Source organism: Haemaphysalis longicornis, unplaced genomic scaffold, assembly GCF_048455015.1.
Source record: "Haemaphysalis longicornis isolate Haplotype H1 unplaced genomic scaffold, Haemaphysalis longicornis Haplotype H1 scaffold_9, whole genome shotgun sequence".
Lineage (NCBI taxonomy): Eukaryota > Metazoa > Arthropoda > Arachnida > Ixodida > Ixodidae > Haemaphysalis > Haemaphysalis longicornis.
The window spans coordinates 118,340,820-118,355,026 of record NW_027526460.1 but is presented as its reverse complement, the minus strand read 5'-3'; the positions used below and the strand labels follow the sequence as shown (position 1 = coordinate 118,355,026).

General features: G+C 45.2%; 1 protein-coding gene across 1 annotated transcript in view; it reads right to left on the bottom strand.

The window, feature by feature from the left end:
- Window positions 1-14,207, bottom strand: part of LOC144151827 (sodium-coupled monocarboxylate transporter 2-like) — a 64,911-nt gene that overhangs the window by 5,486 nt on the left and 45,218 nt on the right. The window contains exons 8-12 of the mRNA XM_077682972.1: window positions 10,417-10,546; window positions 5,134-5,222; window positions 3,194-3,303; window positions 2,242-2,309; window positions 1,100-1,186 (exon numbers count right to left, since the gene is read on the bottom strand). Of these exons, the coding sequence (XP_077539098.1) occupies window positions 1,100-1,186; window positions 2,242-2,309; window positions 3,194-3,303; window positions 5,134-5,222; window positions 10,417-10,546 (484 nt within the window). The remainder of the gene's footprint in view (window positions 1-1,099; window positions 1,187-2,241; window positions 2,310-3,193; window positions 3,304-5,133; window positions 5,223-10,416; window positions 10,547-14,207) is intronic.

Sequence of the window (14,207 nt, the reverse complement as noted above, 5' to 3'; positions counted from 1 at the left end):
GGTATCCACTATTGCGTCAGTGTTAACGGATGAATGTGAAATGACGGCTGCTATTAGGGCAAGAGCTTTTATTGGTGCCTGCGAAATTTGGCAAATGTGTAACAGCAGTGTACATATGAAGAACTTGTGGTTCAGGTGACCTTTGCTTTTATTGAAACCAGATTATCTGTAGAAAAGATTAGCTGCACTCGTATGCGGTCGTGTGGTATCCTTGCATTCAGCGACATTAACTGATTCATTGATTCTCATTTACTTTCCGCGCGAAAGGATGCGATGGCATGTACGAATATTTAGTAGCGGCTAATACATGCAGATAAGGTACGACCAAAGTAGTCGGAGTGCCACTCCGGGGTCGGATGAGGACTAACGGAAGTAATTTTTCTTCCTATCTGACTGTTGGTGCCAAATCTGAAGCCTACCATTTGCATTTCCTTAAACCAGAAACCATACCTTTAGTGGTCGCTTTGTTATCTTCTTGGTTACTTACCGCCCATTAGCTAGATGTTATTAGGCGTCCAGTATGCAGTCACTCGGGTTAAACTAGTTTCATAGCTACATTCTTACAAAAAAGGTCATTCATTGAAGGTAGCGTAATATCGCACTCCTGTAAAATATGTCCGCCATTTTGGTCTGGCTTCCAGAGCTGCATATCTTCCGCAAATGTTGGGTTCCCCACTTTCAAAACGTTTCGTTCTATCTGCAGCAGAAACAAAATCACCCTATGACATTCGAATGTGTGCAATCGAAAATGTTCTAGATTCGAGGCCAGGTTTCTTATTCTTGGGTTTCGCAATAAACCGTTGTGCTGAGCTAATGCGAATGCAGTCTGTTTGGTTTCCGTAATAATGCTTACCAAGACAGAGCGTCATGCGCAGACCATTTATAAATTAAGCCCCTGGCCTAAATAGGCGTGCGAAGCCCGATTTCTATTGCCGGAGTTCGTGCCTTGCGGAATCATGTATTATCGAAAAAGAGCACGGCAGGTAATTAGCCGTGTAGTCAGGTAGAAATGTTCTGTTTCCACCGTTTTCCCGCTCCGCGAAATGGCTCGGACAAGATGTAAAATAGGAAGAACCAAAGGTCCCCCTGGGTTACGTACTTTGGAGTGAACGAACGGGAACAGCACCGCCAGGAGACACAAGCCAACGTAAGGCGCCGCGAAGGCAGCACTCGCCATCATGAATACCTGCAAACCAACATGAGAAGGAGAGCACTGCAACTTAAGTACAACTTGGCTGTGCAAGGAACAAATGCATGGAGACATGGTCATTCTACAAAGGCCTCAATGACTTGAGTACAGTGGCAGCATATTAGCATTTCGGCGCAACTTCTCCTTAAGCGGCTCAAGAGACTGAGAGTGCAATGTGTAATGAGTAATTAACATATTGCAAGACCAGAGGGAGCTCGATGAACGCAGATCTTGAGCGGCTGAGTGGAAGGAGACAGCATTGGAGAAGGCCCCACCCAATGAGAGGCCGAGGAAAAGCGCGTTTATAAGAGCCGGGTGGTATATCGTAGGCTCATCCTGGCCGACCTTTTTTTAGAAGAACGCTAAATAACAGGGAGGAAAGTGCGTGCCGTACGGTCGAGTACCCACGAATACTAGCAACCAATAATGATAAGTCATGCCACTAGCATCATTATTAGTATAGAAGTCTGCGAGTGTGTTCGGTAAGCTGAGGGGTTAGTCAGTCTGCTGTAATAATCGCTGAGCCGGAGCTTTTTTCTCTCGAACACGACGTAAACAGTGCGAAGTCAGTTCAATAGGGAGTTTTAGCTGACCGTTTTTCACGCTCCGCTCCGCTCTGATAGCAAGCGCGAGCGCCACTGCGCATGCCTGGTGCGCTCGGTGGCGAACGGCATTGGCTCCGGTTGCGCTGAGCGGGACGCCGCTACCGGAGCGGACCGTCAAAAACGGTCAGCTAAAGCTCTCTGATATCAACTTCCGATCACATGTTAGTCTAAGAGAAATGAAAAATACCCGCCGAGGTGGTTCAGTGGCTAAGGCGTTGCGATGCTGAGCACGAGGTCGCGGGTTCGCTTCCCGTCCGCGGCGTCCGCTTTTCTGATGGAGGCGAAAAGCAAAAACGCCCGTGTGTGCGAGATTTCGGCGCACGTTAAAGAGCCCCAGGTGGTCAAAATTAATCCGCAGCCCTCCACTACGGCGCGCCTCATCGCCTGCGTTGCGTCGGCGCGTTAAACCCCCACAATCAATCAATCAGAAATGAAAAATGTAGTTACCCTTGATAATGATCCCAAGTAAACGCAAATGGTGCTGTAGATTGTCATGATGATGCCAATTACAAACGCTGCAGAAAAAAACGAAACGTGTTAATTCTGATGTTCAAGTATGAATGCGCTAAAACCTGATGACAAGATATTCTTAATTAACATTTAATGTGACCCACTGCTTGGCTGATAATTGAGTAAAAGTCGGGGCCAGCACCAACCCGCTCGTAGCAAATGATACGTTTGAAGTTCTGTTTCTGAATGATAGCCGTAAAACATGTTACTACCGAATTTATCCACTACTGCCCCATAAAAATCCTGGTAATGTTTTATACATGCTTAAACAGTCCATATCGATTGCATTGTTGGCAAGGATAGATTATACTCCTGGTAACCGTGACTCACACTGACCAGAACCCTGATCCTAGAGTAAATTTCTGTGCCATGCATACCGGATCTATGACTCGATAATGCCTATACTGCACGCGTCTCTACGTTTATCGTAATATCACCACCGAATCTCGGCAGTAAGTTGCCCCTGTGAAGCAAAAGGTCGCCAGAAACGTTGTAAATAACAAATTCTCTTTATTCGGTAAAAATGGTAATATCCCTTTTATTTTTAGCGCATATCTCGCATTTTACCCACGGTTTGCATAGCTTTCACTTTGTTCGTACACATTTAGTTGTTGTTTGATACTAGGTGCGCTTTGGCTTGCACAAAGTGCTATCGATTCCGCCCACCCTTAAGGGAACTTGTACTGAAGACACCTCCATGCAAGTTTAATCTAAGCCCATCTCTTACCAATTCAATTAACGTCCATTGTCTGACTCTCTCTCTTCTATTTATATTGTTTATTAAGGTGTATAGCAGAGAGTTAACAATATAAAGTTATGAATTAAATTTGCTCTTTTGTGTACGTATTGACGGCAATTTCATACGTAAAAATCGTATGTCGTGACTCACCGAGGCCTCGTGTAATCCATAACACGTGTTTCTCCGCCTTCTTGTATCGCGGAGCGATGACATCCACGTACATGATGGCAGCTTGAGAATTAATTGTAGAGGACACTGTACTGAGAAAAAAACAGTTCAGCGCCGTTAAACAATTACAACAAGAAACCTCCATCTCACAGCACAAAAGTGTGCTGAAGTGGCAGGCTGTACATAAGATATTTGTTTTTGGCGATAACACAATGCGCACTGACAGCCTGAAACGTCCGAGAATAAACATCTCTTACACGACACCAATGATGAGACTCACATTGAAAGGCGTCTGGTATATATCTTGATTGCTGTTGTTTCATTTTGATACCAATTCTGTTAGGGTTAAGCGTTTCGCCATCGCAAATTCCTTACTTTTCGGGGTTTGTACCAATAATATGCTCGAATAATTAGCGTTTGTACTAATATTGTGCTGCATAAAGCATAAACTTATGCTATACACTTTTAAAAGATTTTATTGTGACATCGACACGCTCAAATAGGAATTCCATTTTCGCCGATTTGCGGCATGCGCTCACAATATAATTTTGACAAGGCGTATGTGTGATGTGGTGGCGGTTGAAGTATGCACCATTATAGAATATTATTTCAGTGTATTCCCTGGTACAACTGAAGAAATAGTATATACTCGGGCCAAGCAATTTACTGCAACAGGTCATTCAATGTGCGCAGTTAGCTTCTTTCCGTTTGCGAAGTGTGACAAGTGAGAGTGAGATCACGATGGAAGCTCGGTTAATCCCTATCCCTTATGGTCCACACACAGGTTATCCCTATTGCACCGAGTGGACCGGTGCCTTTCGTATTCATTGTAGGTAAAGGAACTCCGGTGCGGATTCGGTCCGTTGACGACACCTGCTGTATTCGTGGATATGAGTTTGAAGATGGCGCTAGAAACAACGTCAATTTCCGCAATATGCCATGGAGCGGCGATAACTGTGCAGTAGCCGTTTGTTCTAGACACGCATATCTTTGCGAACATTATTTGGTCCATGCTACGATCAGCTATTCGAAAGTGCAGCCTATAGTTTCCTAAGAAATTTCTGTCAGGAGACGAGGATATGCGAATATTACTGAGTGCACTTAACGTCCCGTGTACGAGTGTCAAACAGATATTGGATACTGGCATTGTTCTGCATGCAGCCGAATGTTTGTATATTTGATTACAGTCTTTCAATGTAGTTTTTGTAAGGATGCATATAGTTTTACCACATGAAGTTGCGCAGTTGTAAGACAGGTTGTATATGTAGACTTTATGAAACTGCATGCATGCTATATGATTATTTTTGCTGTATTTAGGTTAATATTTTTAAGAGCATAATTTACACTTGCTGTGCTGGGAATCTTTCAGCGGTTGTCAGTTCAATGCAATTTCTGTTGCCTAGTGGTTTCTTTACGCTGTCATTGTATTGATTTCTTACTCCGTAGATTGGAGTACAAAGACTTCATTACCGTTTGGAGCTAACCTGTCCACTAAATCAAGGTTTCTTTTCCTGCGTGTATGAGTTTCTATTGCAGCTAAAGCTATCTCGTGTGACGCAACAAGCAGCGAACACGATCGACACGTGAAGGTGAACTGTAACGTTTTTACACTGCTTATTACGTCAGCCGTCAGCGTTTTATGGGGCAATGCAATGCATTGTGATCACTGAGCAGGAGTAGTATAAAACGCTCACACCAATGAAAAAAGTTCCAAATTGGCAGGCATCAACTTGTAGTACGCAAAGCGAAATTTCTCAGAAAGCTGTGCTCCCAAGCATGCGTGTACTGCTCAAAATAGCGAATTAAGGTCCGTGCTCTCGGCGGAACCACAAAACATCGTGAATTCTCTATTCGGCATGACAAAGGCGCAACATTGGCAATTTCAGCGTGGGACTAGTTGGCCGTGACAAGTGAGCCCTTACCTTGTTGCAGCGCAAACCACGCCAGCAAGGAACATCCCAGTAATGCCAGGTATGCCGACTAAATATTTTTTTATATAGTAGGGCACAATCTGAAAATTAACCAAGCATTTGCAAGCCTTGTCTAAGAGTAAAATGTGGGCTCTAAGATCTCGCTTTAGGTTTGAATAAAATATTTCCTAAATATTGCCGAAGAAATGCTCTTAAAATATAAGCATCCCGAGGTGCTTCGGTGAACATTTCTTGAATAAGGCTTGTGCAGTAAGCTTCGCCATAGCTGATCACCAGCGACCGCTTTTCTTGAAGCGGCCGGGAAGGCAAAATGCAACCTTCGTTCAAGTGTGAAAGAACAGTCGTTTGGCCAATCCTTTAGCTATATTTCAATTACTAAAAACAGTTGTAAAAAATAATAAACATAGGGAACAACCTTCAAATTATAAGCGGCACGAGGGCAGCTGTGAAGAAACAGAGAGAAGTACCAGAAACACGTTATAGGTGGGCTCATTGCATTACCTCCAGAATACCGGTCTGGTGCGATCGCACCAGACCGGTATTCTGGAGGTCGTGGGTTCGGATCCCACCCGGCGGGCATTTTTTCACCACTTTCTTTCTGACTCAAAAAATTTTTCATTTCTTTCCATGACATAACACATTCCCCCTTTTGCTTTCCGACGTTTTCTCGACTGCCAACCCTTATTCTGCCTTAATTCACTGAGCCCCTCATTTCACATTTCGGATTCGCTATATATGTATATATATATATATATATATATATATATATATATATATATATATATATATATAACACAGAAATAAGGGTTGGCAGTCGAGAAAACCTCGGAAAGCAAAGGGGAGGATGTGGTAGATCATTGAAACAGATTAAGAATTTGGAAAGAAAGAAAGAAAGCGAAGAAAAAATGCCCGCCAGGTGGGATCCGAACCCACGACCTCCAGAATACCGGTCTGGTGCGATACCGGTCTGGTGCGATCGCACCAGACCGGTATTCTGGAGGTCGTGGGTTCGGATCCCACCTGGCGGGCATTTTGTCTTCGCTTTCTTTCTTTCTTTCCAAATTCTTGATCTGTTTCAATGACCTACCACAACCTCCCCTTTGCTTTCCGAGGTCTTCTTGACTGCCAATCCTTATTTCTATATATATATATATATATATTGTGGTAATCCGGCAATAGTGGCGGGGGACAATCCCACGGGATGGACATGTGCCGGCGGAGGATAAGGAGGTGGCGCGAGAGGAGCGAGGATGGAACATGGCGGACTCGGCTGGGCTACGTGTGTGCAGCCGGATCAGCTGAGCAGTGGACCTTGGCGGAGCGGGACTCCCAGTAAAGGTGTGATCGAGGGGGCTCAGTGTCTTTCTGGGGAACCGCGGCCGGGTGCAAGAACCCCGGTACCACATTTGCGCCAAACACACCTTTAGTCAGCTCTGACCCGAACCCGTCCCGAGACGCCTGATCTTCTCCAAGCCCAGGCACGCACTGCCTCAGTCCCTCGTCAGGCTCCAGCGCGCACACGCTGCGCGTGCCCCGAACAGCGTCTTTCTCCTCGTCTGCGCGCCGTTCCCACAATATATATATATATATATATATATATATATATATATATATATATATCTGGTTTGGAAATGAGGGGCTCGTTAGGAAATACAGAGAGAAATGCCGCAGTCTACAACGCCAAAGAAGGCATAGGGGAATGGTTGCACTATTTGTTTTTACCGGTAGTGACGTTACATTATTATATTTTTTTATTAATTACATCAGAAAAAAAGAAAGAAAAACGCGCCCAGAGTGGGGACCGAACCCACGCCTTTCGATTAGATCTCAAATGCCTTACCAATTCGGCTATCTGGGCGACTGCGTTCTCCTTCACCTTCTGGGGTATTTATATTTACTACAACTGTATCTGACGCTTGAGGGTGGCAGCCAGCGCCACTGAGACTACACGGGGAGAAGGGGACCTTGTTTTCAACACCCGGGGCCTGACGCGAACAGCCTGTAATAAGCGGGTAACTGGCGGGAAACCCTCTTATGGTACCCTGGCATCAAGGCCTCCAGAACCGAGGCCCTCGCTAAGCTTTCGCACGATAATAGGGTTAATAATACCCCAGAACGTGAAGGAGGACACAGTCGCCCAGATAGCGGAATAGGTAAGGCATTCGAGATCTAATCGAAAGGCGTGGGTTCGGTCCCCTCTCTGGGAGCGTTTTTCTTTCTTTCTTTCTGATGTAATTAATAAAAATAATAATAATGTAACGTCACTAACGGTAAAAAAATAGTCCAACCATTCCCCTATGCCTTCTTTGGCGTTGTAGACTGCCGGCATTTCTTTCTGTATTTCCTAACCAGCCCCTCATTTCCAAACCCTATTATCGTGCGAAAGCTTCGCGAGGGCCTCGGTTCTGGCAGCCTTGATGCCAAGGTAGCATAAGAGGGTTTCCCGCCAGTTACCAGCTTATGACAGGCTGTAGACGTTCGCGTCACGCCCCTGGTGTTGAAAAGAAGGTCCCCTTCTCCCCGTGTAGTCTGAGTGGCGCTGGCTACCACCCTCAAGCGTCAGATACAGTTGTAGTAATAATAAATACCCCAGAAGGTGAAGGAGAACACAGGCGCCCAGATAGCCGAATTGGTAAGGCATTCGAGATCTAATCGAACGGCGTGGGTTCGGTCCCCACTCTGGGCACGTTTTTCCTTCTTTCTGATGTATTAATATATATATATATATATATATATATATATATATATATATATATATATATATATATATATAATAACGTTTCGGCTTGGGGCAAGCCTTCGTCATCTGCCGGATGTGGCGAATGATCGCCCATGAATCCATGAATGACCTTTCTTTGAATTATTGCGAAAATGTGAACGTAATACGGAGAGGGAAAGTATTACCATTCAGAAAGGAACCAAATGATCATCAGTATTGCAGTCAGATTCAGTAGGTAAATAGACTAGCCGAGCAGGTGGTGTTGGTATTTAATTGACAATACCGAAAAGACTTTAGCTAAGATGTCTTAGGATGAAACATTAGGTGGTCATTCCGATTAATTTTTATTCTGTTAAAAAGAAGCACCAATTCCTTACTATCGAAATGTTTGTAATTATTAGTGTGACCTACGAAAACGTGTTTCAAAAATTTGAAATATTGCCGAAAACACTGGTAGCCCAAAGAGGCGCCATTTACGTTGTAATAAGACAACCATATCTCGCATACGCTATCAGCAGTCAATACAGCGCACTAAAAGGAACTGGCACGCTGGTTGGGGCCTGTCGATAGTGCATGGCAAACAACGGAAGCGCTAACACGACAAGAAAAAGCGAGTCGACGCACACAAGGCGCCAACGTTTAACCTAGTTGGTTGGATGTTAACGCCTTGTGTGTGTACTCGCTTTTCTTTGTTGTGCTAGCGCTTCCGTTCTTTCCTAAAAAGCACCTTTTTTGGTGTAATAAGCAACACTTTTTCTCGTGTGAATTATGCAATAGAAGGGTTGCACTTTATATGAGCCACGGTTAGTCGATACAAGAAAAGTGGTATTTCTGCACCTAACAAAGCCAATAATTGCGTCTAAGGGGGTGTATAGATGTAATCGTCTGGGCTAGCTAGCAAAGACTAGCGTTTTTTGAAGGTTCACGGTGCTCCCTGCGAAAAGCAAGACAGAAATGTGGAAAAACGAGCCACCACTGTACTGTATCTTTGCCTTTCTTGCGTTTTTTTCTTTTGTCATGCTGTAAATACTAAGAAGCTGTCTTCGAATCACTAAGTTGCTCTGGAGTTTAACTTGTACTTAAGGTGATTCTAAACGCCACGTGTAAAACTACCGACACACTAAAGCGTAAAAACTCGGCAGGCAACGTTGCAGTACTCATACATTTTGATTCTTACAAGCTTACCATATGCTACCTTGTAATACTTGCCCCGCACATTTCAGATTCATTAACTGAGTTTGCGTATAGTATTTCGCAGGTGACTATGTGTGGGGAAAAATATCATGTGCTTAGATAAATCCCCTCTGGTTTTGGTATAACACTGTATTAGGCAAGATTTATTTATTATTATCGTAAATTTTGCTGGGCCAGAGAAGTCGGGACATTTTGGCATTGTGGAAATTCCTGACTAATTGTAGACATCTGGCACCTCCGTCATTACCAAAGTAATGCCTTTGGAAGTCTCATCACGTTACATTTGTCCAATTAACAGTGATTTTTTATAAAGTGCCTCAGGACTCATCTGCACAAGAAGACCTGCAATGTTTGAACTGCGGGCATGCGATGGCCAAAATGAATGTCCCCTGTCACCGCGTCAAATCGCAAGCGAAAATCTGGTCGTCCCTAACAAAACTAAAAAAGCAGTTTTGCCGCATGGTTATAATCTTCAATAGCGGAGTGGCAAGAGCCACATTATGCACGTCAGCGTTCATTTAATCGTTGAAGTATCGCCTCTTTTTCACTTAGTATCAATGTTCAATGGTCTTCGAGAATATTCTACCCTACTCATTTCTGCCATGAACACAACAACATAGCCGGCATGAACATTATATATCGCATTCCACAAACAGGAACCATATCTGTGTTTACGCTTGCGAAGAAATGAGCTCATTTGTAAAAATAGACAGTAATTACGGTTAGAAGAATGTCAAATTGACTTATCGCTCATTTTTTGCTCTTACAAGGACAAAAATATTATTACGACTTGAAGCCGCCCGATAGAACAAAACTTCTTAATACATATATGCAATTGTATCATCATGGTTGCTAAGCAAGTACATGGACGAAGGTTAAATACCACCGTAAATTAACAAACACCAAAGTGTGTGAGAAGGCTTACCAGACGTTATATTAAACACCTGCATTTGAATATGCCGGGAATACTCTACCACAGGCAGTCCTAAAAACATCCGGAAACTGATGATAAATAATTTAGGAAAACTCATTCAAAAACGCAGGTTATCTTGGGAAGGAGCCTCCAAGATAGCACCACAACGTAGGATTGCGAACAACGTTTAACCTCAGAGTCACCAAAAATCCGTAACAAAAACATTCTCTCGAATATAAAATAAAATCCATTGTGTAAAAACAGGGTGACCAAGGACATAATGCCTGCGCTCTTATATCGGCATAAAATTCTGAAGGACTATGAGTATAAATATTTAAGAATCTCAATATGCGTTCTAACTAATCAAGACAGCTTGGTATTTTGCACTTGGCATGTGCCTATATATTTACCAGTACTTATACCTTCAAAAAGTAAATCTTCTGCTTACCTGATCCATGCTCTTTATGTGTCCAAGCAACCCTGGGTCACAGCCCCGGAACCAGACTATCAGTGCAAACCCCATGGTATGTGTTAACAAATACGTCACCAAAAGCAGGAACGAGCCGGTCACGGTGGTCCTGTACAGGAATTGCAACCACGTGATAAAACTTCGGCTGACACAGGATGTTAGATAATACGGCTCACGTACACATAACGCAATGGCGTTAAAGTTTTGCTTCTGGGTTTAGTTTTATTTTTTTAGTTTTATCTAATTATAGTCGTTACGACTATAAAAAGATCATCCAAAAAATATACACATGCTCACAAAAGGTCCTCTAACAGCGACGCGAGTCACAGTTATGTGATTACTCCTAATATGGGGGTCAAAACTGACGAAGGATGCACAAAGAACAGAGAGTACTTGCGCATCTATCCTTCATTTATCCTTTCTCATAATTATGCGTTCAATTGAAAAGTAACATCACCTAACGCGCCCTAGAAAAATTGTTATAATGTACACTATTCGGAATATGCGTACTACACTGAAAGAGTACAGGAGTAGTAAACGTCATCTTCAAGGAACAGTTGTGTAATTTTCGTGACGAAACCAAGAGAAATATTGGCTAATCTTGTAATAGCTATTCGACTGGCAAGTTCAGAACTCCGCGAAATGCTGTCAAAAATGGTGCTTTAATGTACCTATAACACAAAACACTGCAACAAACGCTGCTAGCTTGTGCTTGGGCACGTACGTTTGTTTAAGTGCAAGTGGAAAAAAGCGCGACTGGAATATCTTCACGACAACACAATCCAGTAATAATCTCCGAGATCAACTGGGCACACAAGGGTGCGCCCTTTCGAAACAATTATATCTAACGTGTCTGCATGACAGTTTGGGAAGGAGGGGCTAATTTCTAGAAACAGCCACAGGCGACTGCAACGGACACCCCTTCCGCTACGCAGGAGCTGCGGACGCGACCCTCCCGCGCTTGGGCCATGTGCAAGGACCCCGGGGTCTAGGACGAGGAATGGTAGAAGCTATGGCGAAAGACGATGCTGGAGATGAATGCGCCAGTTTTCTGTCTGTGGCATAGGGGAGCATTGAAAGGGAGATTATACGCAGCTATCTAGGGCAATACTATTATTAGAAGGAAGAAGATGACGTGGAGAAGATCGCAAGGTACGATCTAAGAGGTGGAAGAAGCAGTGAGTCGCACGGAGCCGGTGTCGGTGCTGTCATGACCATGCCCACCTTTATGTAAATACATCGACTCACTATCTGCCATCGTTCGCCTCATTTCTCCTGCCACCACGTAAAAGGTTTGGTGGAAGCTGGGATTGTCAACCCCATTTTAGTCCACCAGCTTCACCCCGTCTCGGTGCCTTCTGGATTGCATCGGCCTGCTTCAGCCCCTGTGAGCCATAAGCGCGCCAATCCCCAGCCCCGTGTCCCCAGCCAATGACATGCAAAGACTAGCCGACGGGGGGCATAGCGCATGATACGATTCAAGAGGGCCAAGAAGCAGTGCGTCGCGCGGAGCCGGCATCGGTGCTGTAATGACCAAGGCCACCATTATGCAAATACAACGCTTCCCTATCAACTATCGCTCGTCTGATATCTCCTGCCGCCAGGCAACAATATCGTAACGAGAAGAGGAAGTGGACATGGCCGCTTAGCGCCATGGTCATCCTCTACCGACAAAGATGAAGACGGTTTGCGCAGAAAATTGCTCGAACTGTCATGGCCGAATTGTAAATAAATCACTTCATCCGCGACCATGGTTGAAGTCATACGTCCGTCCGCCACGTAACATTTTGGTGTAGGTTCTGGGTACATTCCCATCTTGGTCCTCCAGCTTCGCGTCGTGTCGGTTTCCGAAGCGACCACCTCAAGGCTCAAGGATCGCGCAGGCCCGTCACAGCCCTGGTGAGCGAATGACCTGACCGAATTCCCTGACCTGACCTGAGTGAATGACCTGACCGAATTCCCCAGCCCGGTGTCCCCCGTGATCCGCCGAGACCAGTCGACTTGCATTGCCGCGACCCGACCACAAGCCGATAACGTTTTACTGCCCAGTACTCTGGTGTGATTTAAAGGTCTTGGAGGTTCCTTCGTGGCGTCGACGGGCATCGCTGTCCTGGGGCCCATGTACATATTTCCATCATCGTCATCAGCGTCGGCAAGGACATCAATTGTTTATATTCATTTCATCGTCACCATGCTGGTTCATTGACTGACGTCGACCGGGAAGGTCGCCTTCGCGGGGGGAAGTGTAACGAGAAGAGGAAGTGGACAGGGCAGGGTAGCGACATGGTCATCCTCTATCTACAAAGACGAAGGCGGTTGGCGCGGAACCTTGCTCAAGATGCGATGGCTGAATTGTAAATAGATTGCTTCAGCGCCGACCATGGTTCATGTAATCCATCCTGCCGCCACTTAACAATATTAATCCCCTCCCTGAATGATTTTGTGTCTTCTCTGCTATACGTCTGTTTCCTTCTGTAAAACAAATTTCGCACCTTGCACTAATGGTGCAAGGCAGGAGAAACAGCTGAGCAGGCGGCCCCTACCCCTTGGTCGGCTACCCGGCTGTTGCACCTCACATGGAGTTCCGAACTTGCCACTGATAGTTTTCTTTGACTTGCAGGCCCGGATGGCTTCCTCGGCAGCTTTCATATCTCTCCCAAAGTGGACCGCATTAGCACTCGCTGGAAATCAGGGCAACCACCTTCGCGAACTCGGCGTCTGTAGCATGAACTCAGCGTCTATGCTCCCCACTTAGGCGCAAACGCACAGAAGCCGGTTTCATAACGCCAGTGACACAAGAACGATTCTATCCGCGGAATCAGTTTTTCCCCCTGATTCACCCCTTTTGGTATAAGTACCGGCAGTCTTTTTATTGTTTTTTGTTATGCTAAATTGCTAAAAAAAGTTATGCTAACTTTTTCCGTTCTCGTATTAGTTATTTCCAACATCCCCAACCATTGTGGCCATTTGCCTTCTCGTCTCGTAGTCAGGCGGCCTGGGTAGGCGAGATGGAATGGTTTTTGCATAATATGGGCACCTAAATTGGTTAGGTTTATTAATTTTTTCGGTTTAGAAATTAACCCATTTCCTGCAAAAGTTGTGAAAATTCATATTTGGCCTTTTTGCTTCTAGGTGTTGCGCACTGCGTGCACGCATAACCATTTTTTCCCATTGGCTGCCGCACCTAACCTCGTACCCGTGAGGCCTTAGGGGTGGCCCTGGGGTTAGGTTGCCGATTTCACGGCGCAAAGGTGGCGGGTTCGTTTTCGGGACTTCGCTAACAATATTTTTTTCTTAAGCCGCGCCCTCACAACCCTTGCTCGCGGGCTTCATGCCTCTTCGCCACGTTCCCTTAGACTTCTAGGGCTAGAATTTTCACCCTGTCTGCTTCGCTGATAATGACGTCCTTCTGGTAGCGCTCCATGGCGGATCTAAAAGCGTAAACAGCGTTGCTGTTTAAAATCAGTTGCTAGTCAGTGGTGTTTCGTGTATTTCCTGTGCTTGTCTTCATCTAGATGCAAGCTGATTCCAACCCAACCAGTCCTAGGAGGTCGTCTGGGGTAGCCGTCTACCGCCGCACGTGATCACCCGTGGGAGCCGTTGTGAGCCGCAACCAAAGCATAGTTCCTGAAAACAGTACCGACGGCCGCAGCCGAGGACAGCCAGCGCAGGCCACGAACGCATCGCCGCCGATACCAGGAAAGGACCACACGGTGTTCGAAGATCGTCCTGATGCCGGTCTTCACCTGTCAGGCCTAAACTGCTGTAAG